The following is a 26,264-nucleotide window of genomic DNA, read 5'->3' as shown; positions in this document are numbered from 1 at the left end:
GCTGGTTTTTAACATTTCGCTGCGCTTACGATTCCCAACTGGTTAAGGCGGCCTTTCAAATGAAATCTATTTCACTTTCATTTTCAACAACTTGGTATACTTTTTCGATTTCAAACATAAGAGGTAGCAAAAACAGGTCATAATCGAGCAATATTATATAATTTTTAGCTACCGTTTTGTATTGTTGTTGTTGTTGTTGTTGTTGTTGTTATTGCTATGCTAGCTGTGAAAATTATTTAATTATTTGTGTTGTTGTGTGTTTTCGGTGTTGTTTTGGTTTTTTGTCTGGAGTTGGATAGGTCGAGTGGTCAATGTGTCGGTGCGTCGCGTCGCGTCGCCGTGTCGACGATTATACGACAATTATTACGAATGTTTTTTAATAATTTTTAATTGCTTTTGTCTTCTTCACATAATTTTTTTTTTTTTTGTGTTGATTTTTCCTTTTGTTTTCAGTTTTCGCTTAATGCCTTTTGTTCGTATCTTCTTCTTCTTCTTCTTTTTTCTTTTTGCATAAGCGCAACGTGAGTTCAATTTCTGTGTTGGATTTTTACCGCATTGTGAACAGACGGACAGACAGGTGGACAATTGGACAATTGGACAGATCGGCAGGTGGAGTGGGTGAATGACAAAATCGAGTGTCGGAAGGGGTGGGGAGGGGTGTGTATTGGGTCTGCTGGTGGCATGGTCAAACGATTGCTCCTACTGTTCATTTGTATGCCAATGGCAGAGCTGAGGTCGCTACACGTTTTTGCGCTTTTCTGTTTTCGTTTTCGTATTTTGTATTTCATTGTTGTTGTTGTTGTTGTTGCTGTTTGTTGATAATTTTTTTTTTTTTTTGCGGAAAGAAAGTTCCAACTAAAATTGCCAAAAAAAAAAATCCAAAAATAAAACTCTGTTGGCGATGCAGGCGAGCAAAAAAAAAAAAAATGTGTGGTCAAACGCCAATTAAAAAAGTGGCCAACAGCAATAAAGAAAAGAAAAGAAACAGACAAAACATCGCGTCGAGCCAAAAGCAAGAGAACAACATTGCATGTCAATTAGATTGAATAGTTTTTAGGTGGAAATAACCAAAAAAAAGTAATAGGGCAGAGACAAGGCAGAGAAGAGGCTAACAAAAAAGTGTCACTCTCGCCACCATTTGAAGATGGGCCACTCGAATGAGGGCAGCAATCTATGTATGTATATTTTGCCGTGTTCTTTGAACTATATCATAGTGGAAATATGCTTAAGTATATAAGGGTATTCTTGATCAACATCAAGCCAATTCGTAAGGAGTCATCAACTGGATAATAGGATAGACTTATAACTAAATGTTATTTTCGTACTTTTTTAGCCAACTAAATACTCGCTAATTTGGATTTTTATTATATCTATGTGAAAATCTCTAAAAAGAGCAAGTTTTGTCTAATTATTTTCCCGCCAATTTTGATGAAAATTTAATTTTTAGTTAGGCGTACATATGATTTTCTTTCATGTGAACTTGAAGAAGGGAACAATATGAAAATAATTTTATATTATTCTAAAAAGAACAACACTTTTTTATACCTTTGCAGAGGGTATTATAAAATTTGTCAGATGTTTGTAACGCACAGAAGAAGACGTTTTCCATAGAGTATATATATTCTTGATCGGAGAATATTTTTGATTGAGAAGCTGAGTCGTTATAGCCATGACCGTCTGTCCGTCTGTGCAAATCAACTTCACGCTGCTGTCTTTAAAGCTATCGGGACGAAAGGAAACTGATATTTGAGCTACTTATAGCCCGGAGAAGATAATGTATGAAAATTGTCAGAGTCAACCACTATATCATAGAGTTATATAAGAAAAATAGGTGAAGCATTTGGAGTATCCCTATGAAATTCACTAATATGATAGTTTTGGATATAAAACGTCAGATCCCAAAATTTCAATTAGTTCGAATAAATAGAACACAAGTTACAGTCAATATAAATCGGCTCTTGCTTAAAATCCACTGAGCAGCTGAGCACACGCATACACACACAGATACAATGCTACATAAACTGTATGTGTATGCGTGCCAATCGCATGCATTATGGGGAGGAGGAAGAAAAGAAAATGGAAATGATATTTGGAATGTTTTGTCTGTGCATTGATGAATTGATGATACAGAAAAAGAGTTTAGTTTAGAAAAAGAGCAAGGGTATATAAACTTCGGCACAGTCAAATTTAGATTCTTTGATATTTTTCTTCTAAATTTGAATTATGATTTATTTTTTAAATGTGTAAGTAAATATATCGGTTATCATATGTATATCTTTAATTTTATATTCTAACACACATTATATTACTTATTGTTAACATACATACATATATGAAATATTATGATCTAGAGGTCAACGGTTTTCTTGATATTACGATATCGATAATACTCATTATAATTTTCTCTTCAGATGGGTTCTTTTATACTTTGAAATCGTCGTTAATTGCAGGGATTAAAAGCTGGAGAAGAGTTTGCCCCCCGAAAAGGAAACACAGACAATTACACATGCTGAATCTGATGCAATGAAAAATGTAATGTTAAGGTACAAACAAGTTATCTCTTCCCCTTAAAAACTCCAACTGGATCCGCCCCTTGATTGTAGCATAATCCTTCAATTCTTGGTAAATGAAAAGGTAATTTTCAAAGGGAAAATGAAAATGATAAATCATCCCATCCACGAGCCTAATTTGTTCAGCTCATTCTGAGGAATTCGTTTTTAATTTTGGAAATTGTTTTTAAACCAATCCAACCTCAGTTAACTTTCGTTATAATCGGTGTCTATTGTACATTTATTTAATTATTGCTTAATGACAATATTTTGTAAAACACTCTAAAAAGTTAGTCGGAATAAGTTAAATTTATATGTTACTTAAATAGTTGTCTCAATTTTATGTGTATGTACTTTGATTTGCTTTTTCATAGAAACATAAAAACACACAGACAGACAAGGACCGGTTGGGCCAGGCAACACCTTTGACCAATTAGCCAGCACTCATACGCCCTGTTGCGCGCATAAACAACACTCAAGACCGAGAGGAGACAGCTGCCTGTCAGTCCCACACACACACACACACACACACACATACGAACCCATATATTTGCATTAACAGGTGCAATTGAGGTGAGGTTTGGAGTGGACACTCGCTTGACATTAAATGTTGACTTTGTGTCAAATGATGATATGTCCCAAAAATAAAAGACAACATTTTCTACTACTACCAAGGAGAAATGTTCAAAATTGGCGCCTCTCAGTCGACCTCCAATAAGGAAAAGTAACCGACACACAGAAAAGTGTGTGTGTGTGTATATTTATGGCACACATCCATGAGCCATGAGGTTTGGTTGGGGTAGGGCAGTAAGTTTTCGGCTTAGTCAAAGAAGGCCTAAGTACTTACAGTGGCGTCTGCAAATATTACAACACTAAACCAAAAATGTTATATTAAGAGAAATGCAATTTCAATTTTCTCTCTTTTTAGCTGGCCTCGAGTGTAAGTATAAACGGCGGGCCATATGACCAGGTCAGTTATTCACTAGTGACGTTGTGGTAGTAAGTCAGACAATCAGGCAGAAAAACTACACTTCCATCTCTCCCTGCCACACCCTCCGCCACTGTCTACACATAGAATATTACAAATTCCAATCGGTTGCCTCTCGTCGTCGGGCCGGGCGGCATTCTCATCATCGTTGTCTCGTGGCGTCGTCGTCGTCGTCGTCGATGGTCGTGATGTCGTTCGTTTTCATGCTTGCAGCATCATGCAAGGCTCAGTTCGCATTTGTCTCGCTTTCTGGCAGGTCATTCTCGTTGTTGACTCTCCAAGACACACAGAGCAAAAACCTAGAATTCTGTTGACTTATCCAAAACTGAATTTCAGTTGGAAATTTGAAAAGTGCGTTAGGCGTTGTCTCGGTAAGTTTTGAAAAATTAATATTTTAGTTTGTTCTCGTTTCGTTTCTTTTTTTGTTAAGAATCTATTCATTTATTTTATAAAAGTAAAATAAAGATAATAAATACCTTTCTAAAGGCAATTTCGTTGGTTTGATGTCTTTTGATCCCATTTCTTTGGGTTAAAACTTGTTGTAATATAGCAGATAGAGTTCTGCGTGTGTGTGTGTGTGTGTGCGTTTGTCACCTTCATTTTAAACATTCCATCTCCGTGTCACTTAATATTTATGACAACGAGCCTTTTTCTTCTACTGTCATATGCAATTTTCGGCAATCAGCCGTGTGCAACAATGCTGCAATTTCATGGCAACTGACAACTCACTTCTTTATCCCCCTTATGACCTCCGCCCGTCCACCATCTCACCACATTCCCCCAACACACACACACACAAATACACAACGCACTAACATGAAACAGCTGCAAATTGGCTTCATATAAAGGATACCAAATCAGCCGTGAGAAGCTATAACAAAAAAAAATAAATAAAAACTGCCAGCAAGAGTAAAAAGACGAAACGGAATAGTGATGAGGGGAAGAGGGGCGAAAGGAGGACAGATCGCGAAACAGCAGGTACATTTTGTATATATTAACTCTACAAGGACATGCAGAAAAAATTGACATGTGTATGCAAAAGGATTGCAAAATGCCAAATGAAACTGACACTGACTTCCCCTGAATATAATTGAAAAGTAAAAAAATGCGGCCATAGGCCAAAAATTTCTGATCAAGTTGTATCTTTATGGAGAACTGAGAACTTATTGTCGATTCAAATTAAATTCAAGAGAACTTAAAGAACTAGCACTCCAATTGCTAAGCGGATTCGGTTGAATTTTGGTTGCTTGTGTCGTCAATTAAGTTAAATAGAAACATTCTTCTTGTCTTCATGCAAATATTTACAAAAAGAGAAGAGGAGAGAAGAGAAGAGAGGAAAAACCCATGGAAATTAACCTGAATTGCCAGAATTACAAGTGGATGTGCATTGTGGGTGCTATTTGTGTGTGTCCCATGTTAGCCATTTGGTGTTGTCTACCCCAAATGGAAGCCCCTGCAGATATGCAACAATTTCTTTAAGCACGTCCAGCACATGCCTAATTTAATTGGCTTAACTTGAGCTCAAGCAACGACGACCCGTAACGACAACGACGACCCGAGGACTAGCTAGCTAGCTAGGCTAAGAGCATTGACCTTATGCCTATGTATGTCTATGTTGGGTATGTTTTGTTTAGTCGCGGCATCGTTTAAGTATTGTAAAAACCCTGCGCATCAAATTATCGTTTAGATTGGATGCCCCTCCAAGCTTCAGGTTTCGCTTTTGAGTTGCTCTTTTGTCTCTTGTCTTTATTGTTGTTCCAGTTTTTATTATCTTTGGAATTTTCTGTTGGATTTTATATGGGTTACATTTTATTTACAGTTCATCGTCCGTCAAGCAAAGCACCTGCCGCCCCCCGTCCAATAAATAGGTAATAGAAAATGGCTGACATTTGATAAGCCCCAATAAGTAGGCAACATATTTAGCATTGCACCTATTTTTACCTACAAAGGAAAACAAATTTACAATGCCATAAGCCATTTTATATTATGTTTACTCGCATTTTGGTTTCATAATTAACATTTTCTTTTGGGCAAAGCCGTGAAATATTTTTAACTGTTGCAATTGTTCTTAATTAAAGCAAGCAGGTGTATATTTTCCCTTTTTTTTTTGTTGTTGTTTTCGTTGCCTTTTCCTTTTTTTATTTGGGTTTATGTTTGTGTGTGTGTGTGTTTTTTTTTCTGGTTTTTGTTATTTTTCTTTGTTTTTTTGTGAATTGCCGCCGTTGGCGTAAGGAAAAAGGATAAATGCGGTTCTCAGACCAAAAGCGCGTCGGTAATTTTAAATTACACAGAATCGGTGAGGATGCAAAACCAAAACTTAAAAATATGTTTATGCTTATTCGTCTCTTATCTATAGCAAATCCATAGTAGAGAAACCTGGAAAAATATTTCAAAATGTTTCAATTATCTATGTGAAAATTGTAAATATTTTCCTGAATACCAAGGGCATTCACGTTCAAAGTTGCTTCTCTCACACTTTGCACTCGCATTCGCTTGGAAAACTTTTCGAGCCAGAGCTCTTCGTTTCGCTTATTTCTGTTTTCCATTTCTCTCCCCAGCTAAATTGTCGATTTTCTTGTTGCGGCCGCTTGTTGAAAGCAAGTTAATTTATGATGATTGCAATACAGAAAAGTTTTCCCGTTTTAATACCCGCCCATGTACTAGAATTATGGAAATATATTTCATTTTTGCAATACATATTGTGCATCACAATGGTGGGAATCGGAATGAATCAAGGCATAGAAAAGAATACATAAAATGTATTGTACAAAAAAAAAGAAGAAATATGTTTTAAGTGATGACTTTTATTTTGGCATAAATACTTTGCCATTTAGAGGCATCTGTGCAGAAACCTGCAGATAATGCAAAAAATATATAACAATGTAAACAACTAACATCTAAAGGGAACAAACGAAACGAAAGGAAAATGTTTTCAGGGTGTAGGAATGAAAGTCAAAGAAAAACGGAGGCAAAAACGCGGAAAGGAAAACTGTTGACACAGTGCTAAAAGAAATCCTAGACAGAAGGAAACACTTCTATCAATGTATGTATATCCTTAGCTTGAGGAAGGTTGCCTTAATGTACATAGTTTTCTTTCTCCCTCTCTCTCTATCTATCTGTCTCTGATTCTATCTCACTCTTTTCATCTCTGGCATCCAAGAATAGTTAGAGAAAAGCAAACAGGAAAAAAAATATACAATGCCTAGCAGGGCATAGTGAAAGGAAGAATGTTTAAAAGAGAACGATAAAAGAAAAACATTTAAATAGGCTTAATATGAGAAAAAGGAAAGACATGAATTCAATATTTTCAACATTTGGTTTCTTTTCACGTCTAATAATTTAAATGTACCTACTACATATGTATGTAACATCCCCGAACAGCTACGCCTCTGCCTTTTGTGCCCTGTGTCAGGGATAGATGCTGCTCGAGTGCTTATGTTGCCTACGTAAAACCCATGTTGAATGCCATTTACGGTCTTGGCAGTGTAACCACCAAACTAAATGGCAAAATGACTTGACTGGGAGATTGGGAGACCGCAAAAGATTTCAGAACACCTTCATACAATGGTCGCTTGTTTGCCTGCTGTCAGTTGTTTAATGAATAAATAAATATTATTGTCAATTAAACTTTGATTTATGCCATGATTTGCTAAAGTAATATATATTCTGAGCATGTGTGAGTGTTAGTGCTAGTGTGCGTGTGAGTGAGTGTTTCCGAAGAAGATATAAAAGCATTTCTCATGACAAGCTTTTTACTTACGTCTTAAATCTGAAAGTCACAAAGTTTCAAAGAATATATAGAACAAAATCTCTTCTATTATCCCCGTCGAATTTACCTTTGACTATTGCTTTATCAGGCGAAAAGGGACTAGGCTTTTGAATATATAGAACAGATAATGCTTTTAAGTGTTAAAAACAACTTACTTCAAAATTATACTAATTGTCTATTTTACAACACTATTTTGCAGCAGTAAAATGCTAATTTTTAGCTTTAAAATGTTTTGGTCTTGTTAACAATTTCTTTTCCTAATTGAAAATGTACTTTAATAAAGCATCTTTATTTGGCATTCCATTTACCTATAAAGAAGAATGGCGAAATTCTGATTCCATTTCTAAATGAAGTTTTCAAAGTCATGTTTTGCTGTTGAATTTGCCAAGTAGCTCCAAATTGACCAAACGAGGATAACACAACCCCTCAAACACACATTGGATACAATTTTTGTTTTTTTTTTGGTATAAAGTTTCATTTTTGTTGCCCCTTTTTGTTCCGGCTCACTTGCTGCCAGATCTCTTACAATTCATTTGGCTGTTAATTGTATTCAAGCATCTCTTGTGGCTGCCGTTTGCAGTTGTAGTTTGTAGTGGCTGTAAGTAAGTATTTTACAAGTTAATTTAGTTGAGCAGCAGTGATTCAGTGCAGTTCATTATGCAATGTTTGTGTGTGTGTGTGTGATGCTTGATGACTATACAATTTGCTAGATCCTTGAGCTGTCTGAAGTTCCAGTTAAGTCCACACGAAAAGATAGAGAGAGAAAATCTACACATTTTGGCAAACAATTTCATTGCAATTGAAAGTAACTTAATTTATGGGCATTTGGCTTGTTGTTTGCTTCGACATGGAATAAATAAATTTTAAAATCTGGTTTTTTGTAATTAAATTCAAAGAAATATTGTTTTTTTTGTGAATTTTCTTTGTATTGGATAGAAAACTTTTTTGCTTTAACTCTTGAAACTTGATTTTATTTTTATTAATTTATTTTCTTTCAATGTTAATTAGTTTTGTTTTGCTTTGAAAACAATTGAAATCTTTTCAAAAGTAGAAACATGCTTTAGTCTCTCATTTATACTCGAAAGTGAGTAACTAGTTCTGCTTTTAACCATCCAACAATCTAGTCCTTAATTGTGATGTGTGGGATTTTCATTCTTGAAAGATGAAGTTAAAGGATCTCGCTTTCATATTGTTTACTATTCTTAGCTATGATATCTCAAATGTATGTACATGACCAATTAGAGAAAAACAAAAGGGGAAAATCTGTCGCATACCTTGTTGTTACTCTGAGACCCAAATGTTAATTGTGTCCTGTCATTTTGAATTCGTGACCTTAAGTCTCAGCACAAGCAGCAGAGTTTTATCATTCTCTTGAGTAACATACACACTCAGACACACCCACACACACACCCACACACACACACACATAGACATAAGCGACTGTCGCTTTTAATTAGAATTTCAGTGGCATGGCCCTAGAAAGTAGGCAACGAAAATGGAAAATGAAATAAACTTTTTTTTAAGTGGCTTTCGTTGCTTCGTCTTCCTCGTCTTATTTTTCTCTTAATACTCGACTCCTTTTACGTTTCTTTTTGTCTCTTTAGCCAGCATTTGTCATCTACAACTTTTTGGCAAAAGTTTTTGCAATTTTCTTCCTCTCTTTATGCGTGTATGTGTGAGTGTGTGTGTGTGTGTGTGTGTTGGTTTTAATTGAATCTGTTGCAACTGGCTAAACGCCCCTCATTGGCCATTGAACATTAAGAAAGATTATCCCCATTGCCTGCCAGTTAGGCAACCCAAAATGGGGGCCATGCCATGCATTGTGCTTTAATTAACTTTTTCATCAGCTCTAAATGCATTTTCCTTGTCCTTGTTGTTAGCAGTCCTTCCAGCAGTGTCAGCGCCACTCCTTTTTTGGGTTGTAGTTAGCCATTTTGGAACCCTAACTGCAAATTTTTAATCACAAGTACATAACTCATGCGTGGCAAGGACAATGGAATGGAAATACAATTGTTACAAATCAATGATAAGCACACACATACACAAACACACACACACACACACAGAGGATCGAAATCAAATTGCTGTGAATGAGAACTAATTGGAAAATGTTTGAAAAAAATGAGATAATTTAGATAAAATGTAACAAGGACAATTGGTCTAATGCATACGCTTAGCAATGCACCTTCAGTTTCCGGTCCCACATCCGTTTTGCATTTTAGTTATTTCAGCATTTTTGCGTTACCAACTTCCGGTCGAACGGAAGTGGGTTGGACAGATAGAAGCCACACAGCAATGACAGTTAGTCAGTGTCAGGATTCTGTTTTGATTTATACGTTCGTTTCGTTTTCTTTTCCGTATTTGCTTTTGCATATGTTCAGGCCAGTGGCGAATCTCTTACAAATAGAGATTCTCTTGCCTTTTTCTCGCTCCCTCCCTCTCAAGAGAGATCCAGCACTCTGAACAGCCTATCTTCATGTCACAGAAAACAGAAAACAGAAAACAGTGTCGAGTTCCAAAGTCAGACCCACTTTAAGCTCTTATTTATGGTTGCCTATTGTCATGTACATATACTCTACATTAAATAGGGCATATTTGTGCTGACATTCAGTTTGTTTGTGCATTCGCAAATATGATCAGCTATAAATAAAACGATTTTAAAGGGTATACAAGAGTTTATGGTGAGAATTTTGATGTTTCTCTTTGTTTTTTTTTTTTGTACATATTTCATTATGGCAGAATGCGTATGCGTGTGCGTGTCCCGTCAACAGCAACAATAACAACAACAACAACACCGACACACATACACAAAATATAATAATAAATAATCTTAGCAACAGACTCAAGCAAATTGGCATCAAAGTCAACTAAAATATTGAGAAAGCAGCTGAAAGAAGAAACATGTCGAAGGAGAACGATGAGTGTGTGTGTGTGTGTGTGTGTGATAAAGGAGAACATCCTGAATCGCTCTGGGCTAAAAAAAACCTTTAAAAAATGTATACTCTAAAATGAATATAAATTAGCCAAGAAAGAAAGATCGTGTTGCAAACTGTCATAATAAAACAAACTGAAAAGTGAAAAGTTTCTACTATTTGGCTAAAAACTTTATTTAACCTAAACGTTCTTTGATTTAAAACCTTTTATATTTTAAACCAAACAATCCATTTAGTAGACAACTTAATAGACTAAACGTATTAGATATAGACTAAGCTTTAAAATGTCGGATTAGGTTTTTTCTGTTCTGTTGAAGGTTTATCTCTTTCTTTTCGCCATATACTCTGACATGCAATCGAAATGTGGTTAATAATTTTTTAATGCATAACCAAAGTGGCGCTCTTTGTCAATATTCATTCATAAATTTTTGAATACAACATTAAATTTTGATGCGAATTTCAAATTTTTACGCAGTGAAATGCTTTTTTTTTTGGTTTATTATGTTTATTGATTGCTGTCAAATGTTGACACAAATATTAAATTGTTTGTATAGGATGACATTTGCTATATTAAGTCAAGTCTGCAAACTAATTAACTAAATATATATTTACAATGATTTATTTTATTTGTTTATTTTGGGAAAGAAAATTGATATCAGATGAAGGATGAAGATGAAGAGGAAACTGAGATGAAATATTATAGGTAATTTGTTTGCATACTTTATATAGACCAAATTTGAATGATGTAAAGCATTTGGCTAAAATGTTGAGGTTTAAATTTGAAGATGACTCTTGAGACTATCAACTTTTAGATTTAAGCTGTCAAAAAATTGTACTTTAAGCATTATGAACTATGACAGTTTGAACACAGCGAGCCTATCTTTGTGTGTGTGTGTGTGTGTGTGTGTGTGAGAGAGGGATATAGAGAGTGAGAGGGCATAAGGAGTGTAGTTAGTTGAGTTCCCCTTGTGTGATAAATGACATGACATCGAATGCTGCTGCTGCTGCTGTCAGTCACTGTACAAGAATCGAGATGTTGCCATCAACTCAACTGTGACTAAGTCCCTTGGGCTCAAAGAGGAGAACGTTTTAAAGAGAAGAATGCGATGCGATGCTTCAATCAAAATGCAATCTGGAAGGAAGGCAGGTGCCAAGTTGCCTCAGTTTGCCTGTTGCACTTCGTTCACAGTGCTTCATTTAGCAGGCAGAAAATGTGTTGTATGTTTATTTGCTCAACTGATTGAAAAACAAAACCCAGAGACACACACACACACACACACAGAGAGAGATAGTGACACATTTCAAGGACATCTCGACAAGGAATCAATTCGTTTTCCTTCTTCTTTTTTGCAAAGCAAAGACAGATTTCCGTAGCACCGTAGAAGGAAAAGAAAACAAAAACCAAACGAGCTGAACAAAGCAGAAGCGGAAATAATGAACGTTTAGCTTAACCAACGACGACAAACAAGAAGAAAAATGAATGTTTCGCGCTACGACGGCGAAAATAAAATAAAATATAAAAAAAATCCTTTTCGCACAAGGCCGACAAATTTAGTTACATGTTTGCTCATCGGTGTTGGTTTGCCACCATCATCTCTTTCTCTCTCTCTCTCTCTCTCTCTCTCTCTCTCTCTCTCTCTCTCTTTCGGCTTGCCTTTCCTTCACGCCATTGCTGGCCAAGTGGAAAAGTTATCAGTTATCCAAAAAAAAAAAAAAAGGAGAAAAAAAACAGAGCCCAACTCACTTGAAGCATCAGTTCCAAGGACCAAAGAAAAACTGCTTCAATTTAAGGTTAAAGGGCTACTGCGTACGTGTGTGTAGGAAAGGGTCATTATTTGAAGTCGTTTTCCAGGCAATCTTAATATTCGACATGACCTATTCAATCCTCCCACTCCCTCGCACTCTCTCACTCTCTCACTCACGCACTCGCACTCTTTTCGCATTAAAAAAGATCAAAAGTTGTTAGGAAAATGTTTCAACTTTAAGAGCCTTTACACCTTTGCTTCAATATGCCACAAGCCAATTAGTGGCATTTACATTTGTATTCATCTCACAAAACATTCCCAAAACACTTGAATAAATTGTACAAAAATGTTCCTTTTAATTCAGCATAATTGTTAGATTCTCGAAGATGAATAAAAGCGAATCGATCTTGGATATAGAACTTTTAAACTAACTTTATAATTTTTTTTTTTTACCTATCAAAAAAAAAACCCATCACTCTAGCTTATTCAAGAAATTTCTGGGCAATATCGAACTAGTTTTGTGATGTGCTATAAGATTTATGGCCAAGTTTGTTTCAATTTACAAAATTCTAGGCTTTTAAATTATTTACTATAACAAAAATCTCAACAAAGACTTAATACTTTATTTACTTTGTACTTACCCCACGCTTTCTGTGTCAAACTGATTCCCATGGCACTCAGAATCGGAACTGAACCTCTTTGGTTGTTTCAGCATTAAGGGTGATTTAGCTTGAGAATCAAAGTAATATTATATTTGGAGAACTATTTGTTAGTTCTTTATTTATACATAGTATGGGATTCCAAGGAGAAGGAAAATAACCCAATCTTCATTCATTGAATTCAAAATATGAACTGATTTTGTTTACCAAAGTACGGAGTTTATATAGGGAATCTTAGGCTCTAGGAGGTAACAATTGTCCTTAGAAGATCTTATTCTAGTACAACTCAAACCCACATATTGGAGGGTTGAAAAATTATTATTAATTTTTAACTTAACATCCAGCCGTTGTGATCGTTTGGGTTAGTTTAGAATTTTGTCCACAGATTTTCAAGTCAGAATTAACGAATATTCTTCAAAATTCTCAAAACTCTTCAAATTTACAAAATTTCTTAAATTTTGAAAGTTTTTATTAATATTTTCCTGTTGGAAACTGCTTTATTAATGTGTTGAACACGCACAAAAATTATATATAAAAAATTAACTTTCAAAAATCTAAATTTTGTATATTTTTAAATCGGATTGAAATTATTTTTCTTACATATCATTTTAAAATATGCTAGATTCTAATAAAAATTGGCTTGAACTTTATAAAATTGGTTTAAAAAGTTGGTAAAATAAATTGTAACAAAAAAATTAGTTGGTTTCAAACAGATGGAAAATTCAATCACACATGTCGTATGCGTAATTTTAGTCCGCTACATTACTCATACGACATGTGATACATTTATAAGAGTCAAATTTACCTAAAAAAAACGTAAACATCTTGAATTTTTAATATAATTTAAATCCTTTGCGATTAGCTCTTTACTGTATTTTTATACTCTTGCAAAGAGGGTATATTAATTTTGGTCAGAAGTGTGCAACGCATCTCCGACCATATAAAGTATATATATTCTTGATCAGCACGACAAGACGAGCTCAAACAGCCATGTCCGTTCGTCCGTCTGGGTCGACGCGATCTCCTCCTAGACCGTAAGAGCTGAAATTTTGCATGTATGCTTGTATATACTACACAGTTTGTATATCTCGGATTCAGCCGGATCGGAGCAATATCATATAGCTCCCATACAAACGGCAAAGTCACAAACAGTGACTTTTCTCAATAACTTCGTTATTTTCTGAGCTATTGTCGTGAAATTTAATATTGGTGATGATATTACACATAACTATGCCGAATTCGATCAAGATCGGGTAACTATATCATATAGCTCCCACAGGAACGATCTTTCGAAAACAGTGACTTTTGTCAATAACTTCGTTACTTTTAAAGCAATTATAAAAATTTATATTTCTCAGTTTAACATAACTAATATTGACTGTGCCCAATTTGATTAAGATCGGGCGACTATATCATATAGCTCCCATAGGAACAATCGGTGGTGTACAGTGACTTTGATCAATAACTTCGTTATTTCCTAAGCCCTTTTTTCGCAAACATTAGACCTTTTACACGAAAAACTTGCAAGGGTATACAAACTGTGACGCGGTCAAAGGTTTTTTTTAGGAATCGCTAACTAATTTGTTTACTTTATGACTTTACTTTGTCTTTCGTGTTGCATTTTTATAGAATCACCAGTTGTCTATACTATTCAGTACAAAACTTTGAACAAACTTACTTAAACTTATTAACTTTATAATTAATTAACATTTTTTTGAATAGATTTGACACTTTCTTTGGAAATGTTCACTTTACTCGTTTCTTTTGAAGCAGATTTGCTTGGTCCATAAACCAAACGAAAGGCAACTTATATATACATTTTTTTATGCGAATTTCAAATCCAAGAGTCTCTTTTGATATGTATGTACATATATGTTTATGTATTGTAGTTGCCATTGCTGTAGTTGTTGTTGTAAACTCATTTACATTTGTGCTGACCTTAGATAGTATATATGTATGTATGTATGTATGAATGTATTCTCTGGCTGATTGCAATTTGATATATGTATATGTATATGTATGTATGTATGTACATACATTTGCAATTCAATGTAAACCAATTTTGTTATGTATGAAAAATTGGAATCGAGATAAAATGTGTATTAAATCAGCATAGGGAAAATAATTTCCAATGTAAATGTCGAATGGGTAAACCAAAAAATGGGAATCTAGGTCAAGATAACCATTCATTTGGCCCATAAATTCTATAAAGTGAGCAGCAACCAACCAACTGGGGATACACGCACACACACACACACATAAATCCTTTCTCCCCCGGCTCGTTTCATTAACTGTGGTGCAATGTGGTGCATCTCCTCTACTGTCATTGTCCCGTCCATTGTTCCATGCGACAAAATGCCAGTGCGTAATGAACGGATAACTGTAAGGATAAGAGTGTGGCTTAAGGAGGGGTGGGGTGGGGGGGGGGGGAGTAGGGCCCAGCCTGAAGGCTGAAATCGAAATTGAATAAAGCTCATCATCATGTTTGCTGGTCAATGGTCAAGCAGCGAGAGAAGCTATAACCAAATGCTTCGTGATTGTTCTTACTCTCTCCCTCTCCCTCTCGCTCTCTGTGGTCTGTCTGGTAGATGGTGGGCGTGGCTAATTACATGTACATTGGACAACCCATGCAGCGAAGCTTTAAATAATTATGACTTTTGCAGTGCCGCTGCTTTATGCCCTTCCCGCCGGCCACCCTTCCTCCCCCAGCACAGGCGTTACTTCCCTTTCCGCCGTGACACTTTTGCCTTGGCGCCCACGCAAAAAAGTTGTCGAGCCAAACAACAAAAACAAACAAAAAAAAAAAAAAAAAAAACCAAGCAGTAAACTAAACAAATAAAAAGGGCATAAAGCTGTGAAAAAGTCTGAGCCGAATAAACTAGAAGCAGAAGAACGACAAACGCAGGACACAGGACGCAGGACGAGGACGAAGATGGGGGCCAAGTGCTGTCATGCATGCAAAAAATGATGTCAACGGGAAACAACAACAACAAAAACAACAACAAAAATGCATCATAGAAATGTAAAAAGAGAAAAATAGGAACAGAATTTCTGCACATTAAAAATAATACAAAAAATTTTTTTTTTTTAACCGAGACTAAACTAAACGAGGCACAAAAAAAAAGAAGTATTTTTATAACTGCAGATTTTTTGCAAACATTTTTGGCCCTTGCAGTTTTTGGCCTCGAAAATTCGGTGAGTTAAACAATTATGTTGTTTTTTTTTTTTTTTTGGTGGAAAAATGCCAGAAAAGTGACTAACAATTTAAAGAGAGAGCGAGAGAGAGAGAGAGATGGATAGGTAACCTCATAGCCAGATACAGTTCTGTGCATGTTTTGGCAAAGATTTTTCAGAAGCTCTTGGTAATCGGAGATCCTTGGCAAAGGTCAGCCAAGAGCTAAGGACAAGACTTGATAAATGAAGACAAGTTGGGAGTTTTTTTTACATTAAATGAAAGAGTTAAAGATTTAAGTTTATTTTTGCCACAATTTTTGAGTAAACACATTAATCTCGGTCTTTCGGTGAACTGACTGACAATCCCCAAGCGATAAGGAATTGACATAGACGGCACCCAGATATGAATTCCCAGTGGATAGCTCAGAACGACTACATTTCACACCAATATCCAGTAGACGAACAGGTCCATCGAACTTGACCACATAATGACGCACTTGCCAATCATCAGATATGGGGCTGTGGCCAGAAGACAGCTGATTTATGCTAAACTTGTCATCTAGGCTATGATCCAATGGCGATATATAGCAGCGTCCTGGCACCATTATGTCATCGTACAAGCCACAGAAGACATAAAGATCCTCGTTCTGATCTGATATTGGAGAGAATCGTAATACCAAATCAAAAGTATTAGACGAATCTTTTATTTGATCTTGCTTAAAGGCATAGCCAAGTAAGAGAACACCATGGGTCAAGTCAAAGTCGGTGAGGAGCAGCCTAAAGGCTCGCTCATAGTTGATAATACGTAGGCAGTTGCCGCCCTGATAGACACTATCGAAGCAATGCTCGGCATTGCCCACCAATGGCACTGACGGCTGCAGCGATTGTTGAGCCAAATTGAAGAACGAACGATGCGAGTGACGTCTGCCACGCTCGTAGTTGGATTTACCAGAGCCCACACAGAAATCCGTGTAGAAGGGCAACGAACGATACGGATGTGTGGCCAGCCAGGGCCATAGACGTGACCACCAGCGTTCGTTGCGGTCCAGGAATGCAGCATTCACAGAGTCATCACCCTGCGTTTGCCTAATATTATAGCCAAATTGCTGAAGAGTCTCAAAGCACCAGGCTGGAGCAAAAATTCCACCAGAAAATCCCTTAGCCGCTATACGGGATAAGGTCTGCGAGCTCTGGAAGCGTCCAATTTGTCCCCGCCCAAACACATCCAGGCCCATGAAGACTCGATGCGGTGATGTCTGCTCCTGGCTAACAATTGCCGCAGTATGTTCCAGCGAACGATCATTCCAATTGTAATTGATAAGTGTGCCATGACTCAAACGAAAGAAACGCACATTGCGTTCATTCAATTCATTTTGCCAGGACAAATCGCCATTATCAATTACACTATCATACCAAATGACACGGCCATGGGGCACTTGATTCTCTGTCGCCTGACGTAATTCTTCGACAAAGCGACTAAAGTGAAAGAGAGAGAGAGAAATTGTTATTGATTAGAAATCGTTTAAGGCGTTGATACTTACTAAAGATTTGCCATGCTCTCAGCTCGCACACGACACTCCACATTAACCAGCCATCCCTCGAAACCAAAGTGCAGACAGAGACGTGTCATGGCGGCAACAATACGTTGCACACTCTCGACATTGGCAAGGACTTCGTGCAGCAGACGACTACCTTGATCACCTTCCACAATATATGTGCCCAAAACGGGAACCCCGTGACGATGGGCAGCATTTAGCCAGCCACTTGGCGGTATTGTTACATACTGATGGCTAAAATAGCAAAAATAATCCACAGCCGACCAATGTAGAAATCGATAATCATCATATTTCTCCGAGCTATGGAAATGTCTAATAGAAGAAAAAAACAGCAGAAGATTAACTTGATCCTTGTAACGTGTGTTTGTGTGTGTGACTTACCGATCATTTAGATAGTTACCCATCATGTCGTGACAGACAAGTAATTCACGGCGATTTCCTGCATCCAGAGGACGTCTCAAGCTACTAACAAAGTCCGACTGCTTATCCAGATAGACCGACTGGCCGCGGACTTCAGTGTCCAGAGGTTGCACATACTCGGGCCATCGGATGTGGCGACTACGCACCTGAAAGTCCAATAATTGCTGATTGTTACGCAATGGTTCTGCCTCCAGTTGGGCTGCAAGTTCGTAGGTTAGTTGAAACTCTGAATTTGTTTCTTGATTTTGCCATCGCAGCATCTTAAGAAATTGGTTGAAACGGATCGGATGAGTGCACAATGCAAAATGAGACTAAATCTGTTCTAGTCTCCATAGATTAGACTCACATTTTTGAAATGTGAAAAGTGTATTTTAAGGAAACATGAACTAAAAATACAAATTTTCTAATTGATTGACTTAACTGCAAAATTTAAGCATAAAAAAATATAAAATTTTCTTTTCCTAAGGACAATTTTTCTCCTCTCTTGGGTTATATTTTGAAATTTTTTATTTAGAATTTGTTAATAAAGAAGTTTAAATTGTGTGTTAATGGCTTGGGATAGGGTATAAAATAGGCGATTATAAATTCAATACTCGTCGTTTTATCGTCATTGTTTTTTTTTTTTCTGTACTATTTGGTGTTATCTGGCGGGAAATGTGCACAACAACAACAACAACAAATTGCATTGCCAATGCATTCAATTTAAATGGGTCAAGTGAAGAAATACAAACAAATACCCCTTTCCTCCTCCTCCTTCTCCCTTCCTCATTCCAAACTCTGTCTTTGTTCACTTTAAAAAGTATTTCAATTTCAACAACAAATGAGAAGAGAGAAAAAAAGGATAAAAAGCACCACAACTTAAACAATTTCTTAGTGTTTTTTAAAATGTTCCACTAAAGTTAGAAATAAGAAAGGTTTAGGGCGCTAATCGATTGTCTTTATCTAAGTATATAGTCTCTTTTAATACACTTTTGAAATCTGCAAAAAAAAAAACACAAGGAGATGAAGTAAAAATTGAAAGTAAACCATTTCCTGTCCTGCACTTGCAGCTGGTGTACATCCAACAACAAAACTTTTCTAATCATTTCAGTGGGATAGTTTTTTGTTTTTGCACGTTTTTTTTTGGGGGGTGGAGGAGGGGCCAAAGGCGCCAGGGCGTAACTTTAATCTATCATTGTCCGACACATATACATATATACGTTTTGTGTATGCATCTTAGTGCTTACGCTAAGAATATCAATGAGACTCAAGGGCCAAAACGGAAATGCAGTTGGTAAGCCGTCTAATGGGATTGAAATGGCTTACAGTAGTGGAATATATGTATGTATGTACCGTAAAGAGGTCAAAATCAAATTATTTGAATCTTTTAAATTACTTTTTCAATCACGTTTTGATAAATAGTTTCTCACAAATATGAGCAGCAAATTAAAGGCCAGTGGGAGATACTTGAGATACTTGAGGGATGATTTCGATATGAACCTTTTTTTTTTTTTTTTTTTTTTTTTTTTTTACCAATTCTTTTTATTTACAATCTGTCCTTGGACAATCAGTAAATTTGGAGATACATAAAAACATAACAGGAATAGTCGGCTCCACTGAGTCAACTATTATATATAAACTCTAAGTTGTACAGACGAGTAATTAAATCTACTTAAGTATTTATACATGTGTATTATATTTATAGGTATATATATTTATATTTATGTATATGTACATATATAAAACAAAAGTTAAATCCTATTTGGAAGATCTAATATATGTAATCTTTTTAGTCTTCTTGTTGTTATATTATTAAGTAGACTTAGAGCTAATGAGTTTGGGTGGTTGTGCAGTCTGTCAATATATCTAACACTAAACTCTGCTATTTCATCCTTTACAAATGGTATATTAAGGTCCTTATGTATTTCAGCATTGGAAACATACCAAGGTGCGTTAACGATTGTGCGTAGGGTTTTCGATTGATAGCGTTGCATAATTTCAATATTTGATTGGCTCGCGGTTCCCCAAAGTTGTAGCGCATAAGTCCAAACAGGCTTTAATATTGCTTTGTAAAGTCTTACTTTGTTTTCAATGTTAAGCTGAGACTTTTGTCCTAATAGCCAGTACATTTTTTTGGTTTTAATATTCAACTGCTTCTGTTTTTCTTTGATATGTGCCTTCCAGGTTAACCTTCGATCAATATGAATTCCAAGATATTTAACTGAATCTCTTTGGGGGATTTCACAATTGTTTAGTAAGACTTTTGGACAATTTCCTCGTCTTAAGGAGTATGTTGCTTGTACAGACTTTTGCGAGTTAACTTTGATTTTCCATTTGTGTAACCATTTTTCTATTAGGCAAATTTCTCTTTGTAGGTATTCTGTTGTCCTGTTAGGAATGCTGCTTGATGCGATTATCGCCGTATCATCTGCATATGTAGCCACGTTGACATTAGATGCGATAGGCAAGTCAGATGTAAATAATGTATAAAGTACAGGGCCTAAAACACTTCCTTGGGGAACTCCTGCATTTATAGTACATAGGTTAGAGATTTCTCCTTGTTGTCGAACATAGAAATGTCTATTGCCAAGATAAGACTTTAATAACAGATAGTAAGGAGCAGGAAGCCATTTCTTTATTTTATACAGAATGCCATCGTGCCATACTCGGTCAAACGCTTGCTGTACATCAAGGAAAACTACGGAGCAGTATTCCTTATTTTCAAGAGCATTAGTGATTACATTAATTAAACGATGGCATTGCTCATGTGTTCCATGCTGCTTTCTGAACCCAAACTGATGTTCGGGTATGATGGAAAGATCGTCCAACACTGGCAACATTCTTCTCAGCAGTATTTTTTCAAATACTTTGGAAAAAGTAGCCAGCAGACTAATGGGACGGTATGATGAAACGCAGTTTTCTGGTTTATTCGGCTTGGCTATCATTATTATTTCAGCACATTTCCACTGGCTAGGGTAGTGTTCAAGACGAAGAATGGCGTTATAAATAAGTGTCAGGAATTCAATCGACTTACGAGACAAGTTCTTTGCAGTGATACCATCAATCTGATCATACCGATATGAACCTAAGTGAAATTTGATGTCATTTTTCACTGTTTATGTCTTTTTAAGGGTTCTTAAGGGTATTAAGGGTTTTAACTGTCGAAATCTGTCCCTGATTAGTACAGATGCATATAATTATCTCCTTACCGCCGAGCTCAAATAATTGTAATCCCCTTTACTAGTCTTTTTGAAGATGAGATACTTTTTTTTAAAGCTTCCATCCGAATGGTTTTTGAAAGTCGCCAATAACTCATTTGTATGGTGTGGTAAATGGTGCGGGGTGGTGCTAATCGGCTGTCCGGGAGTGTATAAGTACATAAATTTATTTATATGAACGTACATTCAACGTGTATGCCGAATTTCATTAAGATCGGACATTTTTACCATTATAATTCCCAACTGGTTCAAATCTGAGTTAATATAGAGATTTCCAATATTTTTCATATTATAAGCAATTCTTCACTAGCTTTAATGCAGTTTTTCTATATTTCTAAATTGTAAGATATATCTTAGTAAACGAATCTTTTCGATCGCTGGCACCTATGTATATTTTGAGTTATAGTGGATTGATCCGACGGATTTTCAAACATTCCCTGCAAGCATTTGGAAGACTGTTTTAACAGAAATCGTCTTGATGAGTCTTTTTTGAGTCCCCTTGACGATTAAAAAACGATCCTGGGCGATCGTAAGAAGACTCATAAATGACCCTTCCATATGCTCAAAGTATGATTCGTTTGAAATACAAATTTGTTTTAAAACGAAATGCAAAGCAATCGCCAAATGAGCATGCAGGTGATTAAAATATGATCATTGCTTGGATTTGCTTTCTTAGTGCAAACAATATATCAATTATAAAATTATTTGTGTTGCAAATTATTGAAAATTTCATTCGAATATGGGTCAGAAATGATTAAATTATGACTCGTGGAAGACTCTTTTATGATTCAAAGATGACTCGTAAAAGACTCTTTTATATTATTAAAAAAAGAGTCATAAGCGACTCATCAAGATGAGTCGCGGCTAGGGTACCATTTTCTCCCGACGAATGGGCCATTTATGATCAGAAAATGAGCGCAAATATGACTATTTTCAATCGTCGCGCGACTCATAAGAGACTCAATTATGCTCTGTTAACTTCAAAAATGCTTTCTGGGTTATCTCAATTAGCCTATAAAAAGCCTAATAAATACCCAGTTTCATTAAAGGAGCTTCCTAATTGAGGGAAGAGAAGTGATACATCTACATTTTATCCTGATAAAGAATGTATATACCTTATAGGATCGACCCTTTTACTTAATTTATAAAACCCTCTACAATTAGCCATGGACTTAAGAATTCAAGAACCCAAGAAGGATGAGGATCAAATATTTGTTTCAAATTTATGAATTTAACTTAAGCTATTCAAGTTGTGATATTAAACTTATATTAAACACTTTCTAATCACTGTGTGTATATTAACTAGTGTATTTTGTCAGTTATCGGTTGTTTTAGTACTTGTTATAAGTTAGTTAATTGTTTAATGCATAAAACTTTGCAGCATAATGATAATATTTATGTATGAAAATGTTGTGGCTGTTTGAAAATTTATTCCTACAACATGTGGGGAAAATGTAATGAGAGTTTTCGCATTGTTTGCGAAATGCATACGAAAACAAAATAGTTTGGCCAAAACTTACGACAACCACAGGTGGCAGAATTTTCACAATTTTCCGCCGAGCACACGAAGTCCTGTTGTTCGTTTGCCTCCGCCTCCGCCTCCGCCTGCTTTTTCTCCTCCACCTCCGTCTTCTGCCGCGGCTCCTCTAGTATGTTAAGGTCCTCCTCCTGCAATGTGCCGGCATCTTTGTCCTTATCTTTGGCTTGTTCACTGTCTGTTTTACGCTTTTTATTCAACGGAGCCGTTTCCATATCCTTTTGACTTGATTTTAAATACTAAATATAATATAATATTAATTCGAATTAATTTAAAACTCTAACAAAACTATAAACTGAACGTTTTTATGACTTCCAATGAAAATGAATCAGCTGTTCATGTTTTTGTTGACAACTCATCGGGCCGGGGTTGGTTTTTAGTGATGTCACAATATTCGGAACTGGTTCCACAAGGCTAAGCCCTATCTGCTCTGTCAATGATCAGTAAATAAAGCTAAAAAGTTTGTGAAACTTTAAATTTTCTAAATAATTATATTCAGATTTTTGGTTTGTAGAGTTATTCAAAATTTCGAAATGGTCAAATAATCGTGTTTATCCTTAATAGGGTTCGACTTAAGTCGTTTTCTTTATTCATTCTCTGATAAAACGGTTTTACATACCAGATATGACAATTTTGGTTATACAAAATCTTTAAAAATAAAATATTCAGCTGGGTGAACTATCTGAAGGAGATTCGTTAATTCATTTTCTTTCACTTCATAAATATTATAAGAAAGAAAAGTTATTTTTCTAAACTAATTCGGGCTAAAGGTTATAAAAAAACGCTTCTTTAAACTTCATTTTTACATAATCACTTTTGTATAGCAAAAAAAATAAGTGAAAAGTGTAAAATCCCAAAAAATATTCTCAAAGTTTTTGAAAGTTGTTTCAATTGTTTCGACTTTTCAGTCGAACTTCTTAAAGATCTTACCAAACCCTACCTTAGCGAAGGAGCTAAACTTAAAAATTTTGACGTCATATATTACAGCAAAATACGACAAAAAAAAATACTTTTATCTGTTTTTAACTTAAAATTGAACTAGTATTTATCTGTTATTAATTTCCGGATTTGTGGGAATAAACGAAATTTAGTCTAAATCTAGTTTAGAAAGAGAAGGACTCTAAGAAATTCTCTCCCTCCATGATATTGGGGGATCTTAATTCCTTAATGATGGCAATGAATGGACATCCCTTTGCTTAAGCATTTAAATTAGATAGTCTAAATGTCCTTACAAATGAAATCAAACACAATGTTTTGATTTAAATTGTATCAAAATTCATTTCATGTATGCCATTTTTTTTGTTCTCTTTAGTGGCCTACAAATATTTGAAATACTTAGATTAGGTAATAAATGGTTATCTAACCAAAAATGGAAGCTTTGACAAGACAAATTTTTGGATTTTTTGTAAGAAATCTTATCCACAATATTATGACTTTGCAGTTTTTAAAGTCAACAAGAATGATTTATGATTTATGTAAAGTTATTCTTGCGTAAAAAACACATTTACTATGAATACAGAAAATTGTTAAATCTTAATAAATTTATTACATGCAGCAATTTTGTTTTCTGTTGTCATTTTTTTCCAGTTTCCATATTGCAGGAAGTAGAATTAAAGACAGCCAAAAAGGAGACAGAAGGATTCCAATTGCTATAAAACAAGCAGAACATTTTACTGGCGCAGTGGTCTTTATTTTTGTTTTCTTTTTTTGGTTTTGGCAAACAGTCTTTGTTTTTTAATATCCTTTTTTTTTTGTTTTGATTTTGGCTCTCTCGCACTCGTAAGGATTCAGAATGCCAGCGGGTCGAGTCGCTGGCAAAGCTGGCTACTCCAATCATTACTACAATGGTAAGTGGGTATCAGAAATTCATTTAAACTATATGTTGTACTGGGTAGATTCCGTTTAAATCAATTGGCATCACGTACAGAGAGTATAACTAGCTGATGACACAATTTTGTGCGAATCGAGTGCCCACTCGAATGAAATGCCATGGAGTGTTATTAATACGAAAAACTGTTGAGCACGGTTGATTGGCTTCAGCTATATATAATTCTATAAATTGTATGCAAGATAAATGCAGTTGCAAACAAGTTTCAGCGACGTGAATTTAACAAATGCTTAAAACTTAATGCAATAAAACGAACTATTTATTTGGTTTGCCAAAAAAGTTGACAAAGAAAATCAATAATCAAAGGATTCCTTTAACAGTTTAGTTGCCAGTTATCCATTAATAAAAGTTTCTACTGTGAGAGACTTTTTTCTCAAATAGTTATAAAAATTCTTTTGAAACTTTTTAATTAAAAATTTAATATTTGTATGTATTTGTACATTCTCTTGCATTTGTTCCATGTTGCTGTCGATAATGACGACAGGACGTTCCTATGTGGGCATCAATGAGGAGATTATGTGGGTGAGCATTGGTATGGGCGTAACCATTGCCCTGCTAATTACCATAGCCCTGTGCTACATTGCCCGAGAGAAGTGCCAAAAGCGACAGCGAGAATATTATGTGACTGCATAGTTGTGGTATGCAGCCTGTGCCTGCAGTGAAACGAATCAGAGGACAACGGCAACGGATGGGAGAGCAGTGCAATGCGTCCTGCATATGCATATGGAGGGAGGAGATCACGAGAATGACAGGGCCAGATATGAGCACGGTGTTGGTGTTGGTGTCGGTGTCGGCATGGCAAATGTAAATGTGAATAAGGAAAAGGACCAAGCATGTCAAATGCATCGCCATGTGCGAGATGTACCAGAGGCTGAAGCTGGTGTCACCGTCATGCCATGGTCTGCTGTCGACATTAACGGTACTCGCAGTTGGGGCTAAGAAAGAAAAGAAAAGAAAAAAACCAAAAACAAAAGAGGAAAACCAAGAGACAGGATATCCTTTTGATCAGTTTTATGGAGAGCAAAAGAAACAATACTGGAAATTGATTCGACAAACAGGACTTGCTTTATTTAAACAGTTGTATAATGCTTTAGTTCTGAGGTCAAATATGTGACTCAGAAGAGAAGGATAATAGACCTGAGTCCGTTGGGGGCCTAGCACCAACGACGAAAATCGGCTAAGGAGATATAAAATTACAATTTACTTTGTTCCTGAACTTTAAGTGAGCTGAATAAAGAAATAATAACTTCTTTGGGACTAGTTTCTAAAAAGGAATGGAGACAAAGAGAACAGATGGAAAAGGATAAAGAATACATACATACATACATGTACCTTAAGTACCCTATATACATACATACATATATAAAAGAATAGATAGATATGTATGTACATACTACATGTACCTCGGCAAAGAATCGAAAAAATAATAAAAAAAAAACAACTACAAAAAACAAAAAACCAAAACCCACCCACGCACACGAATATATACATAAATACACGCATTCAACATTGGCCCAGGGCAAATGTCGAAATACATTTTTTTTTTGCATACAATTTTGTTAATTTATTTATAAATTAATCAATTAAAATAAAAGAAAATGTTACTGAATTTGCCAAATATTTACATTCGAATAAGTATATGAACATTTAATATATATATATATAAGTATTAAACGTATACATAATAAATACAAATAAGTGAAGAAAAGGTTGATTTAAATATTTGATTTGAAATTGCCGCTCACTTTAAGCGCCAACAACACTGAACGAATTTTTCAACACTGACAACAACAAGTAGTGAGCGTTGCTGCAGTGTTAGCTGGGCATGCATTTGTGGTTCCTTTAAATA

The 26,264-nt window shown here is 35.7% G+C and overlaps 2 protein-coding genes and 1 long non-coding RNA gene across 5 annotated transcripts; 1 reads left to right on the top strand and 2 right to left on the bottom strand.

The window, feature by feature from the left end:
* Positions 1–3,788: 3,788 nt before the first annotated feature.
* Positions 3,789–25,762, top strand: LOC6641411. The gene is made up of 3 exons (XM_015178600.3): positions 3,789–3,908; positions 24,115–24,374; positions 24,900–25,762. The coding sequence occupies exons 2-3, from the start codon at positions 24,320–24,322 to the stop codon at positions 25,046–25,048; spliced, it is 204 nt and encodes a 67-aa protein (XP_015034086.1). The 5' UTR covers positions 3,789–3,908; positions 24,115–24,319; the 3' UTR covers positions 25,049–25,762.
* LOC124460449 lies at positions 7,536–8,195 on the bottom strand. 2 transcript variants are annotated; one of them, XR_006954350.1, is made up of 3 exons: positions 8,007–8,195; positions 7,615–7,902; positions 7,536–7,563 (listed from the first exon to the last, which is right to left on the bottom strand). It is a non-coding gene; the product is annotated as an uncharacterized LOC124460449 (long non-coding RNA). The 2 variants fall into 2 exon arrangements; XR_006954349.1 differs by lacking the exon at positions 7,536–7,563 and having other exon boundaries at positions 7,580–7,902.
* Positions 16,087–22,849, bottom strand: LOC6641412 (cytosolic endo-beta-N-acetylglucosaminidase). 2 transcript variants are annotated; one of them, XM_023175208.2, is made up of 4 exons: positions 22,511–22,849; positions 17,755–17,992; positions 17,359–17,685; positions 16,087–17,293 (listed from the first exon to the last, which is right to left on the bottom strand). In XM_023175208.2, exons 1-4 carry the CDS (start codon positions 22,740–22,742, stop codon positions 16,117–16,119), a joined length of 1,974 nt encoding a protein of 657 aa, XP_023030976.1. In that variant the 5' UTR covers positions 22,743–22,849; the 3' UTR covers positions 16,087–16,116. The 2 variants fall into 2 exon arrangements, with proteins under 2 accessions (XP_023030976.1, XP_002064041.2); XM_002064005.4 differs by having other exon boundaries at positions 17,755–18,053; positions 22,511–22,562.
* Positions 25,763–26,264: the final 502 nt, after the last annotated feature.

Source organism: Drosophila willistoni (genome assembly GCF_018902025.1).
Source record: "Drosophila willistoni isolate 14030-0811.24 chromosome XL unlocalized genomic scaffold, UCI_dwil_1.1 Seg141, whole genome shotgun sequence".
Classification (NCBI taxonomy): domain Eukaryota; kingdom Metazoa; phylum Arthropoda; class Insecta; order Diptera; family Drosophilidae; genus Drosophila; species Drosophila willistoni.
Note: the sequence above shows the minus strand (reverse complement) of the source record. Positions and strands in the feature narration are given on the sequence as shown.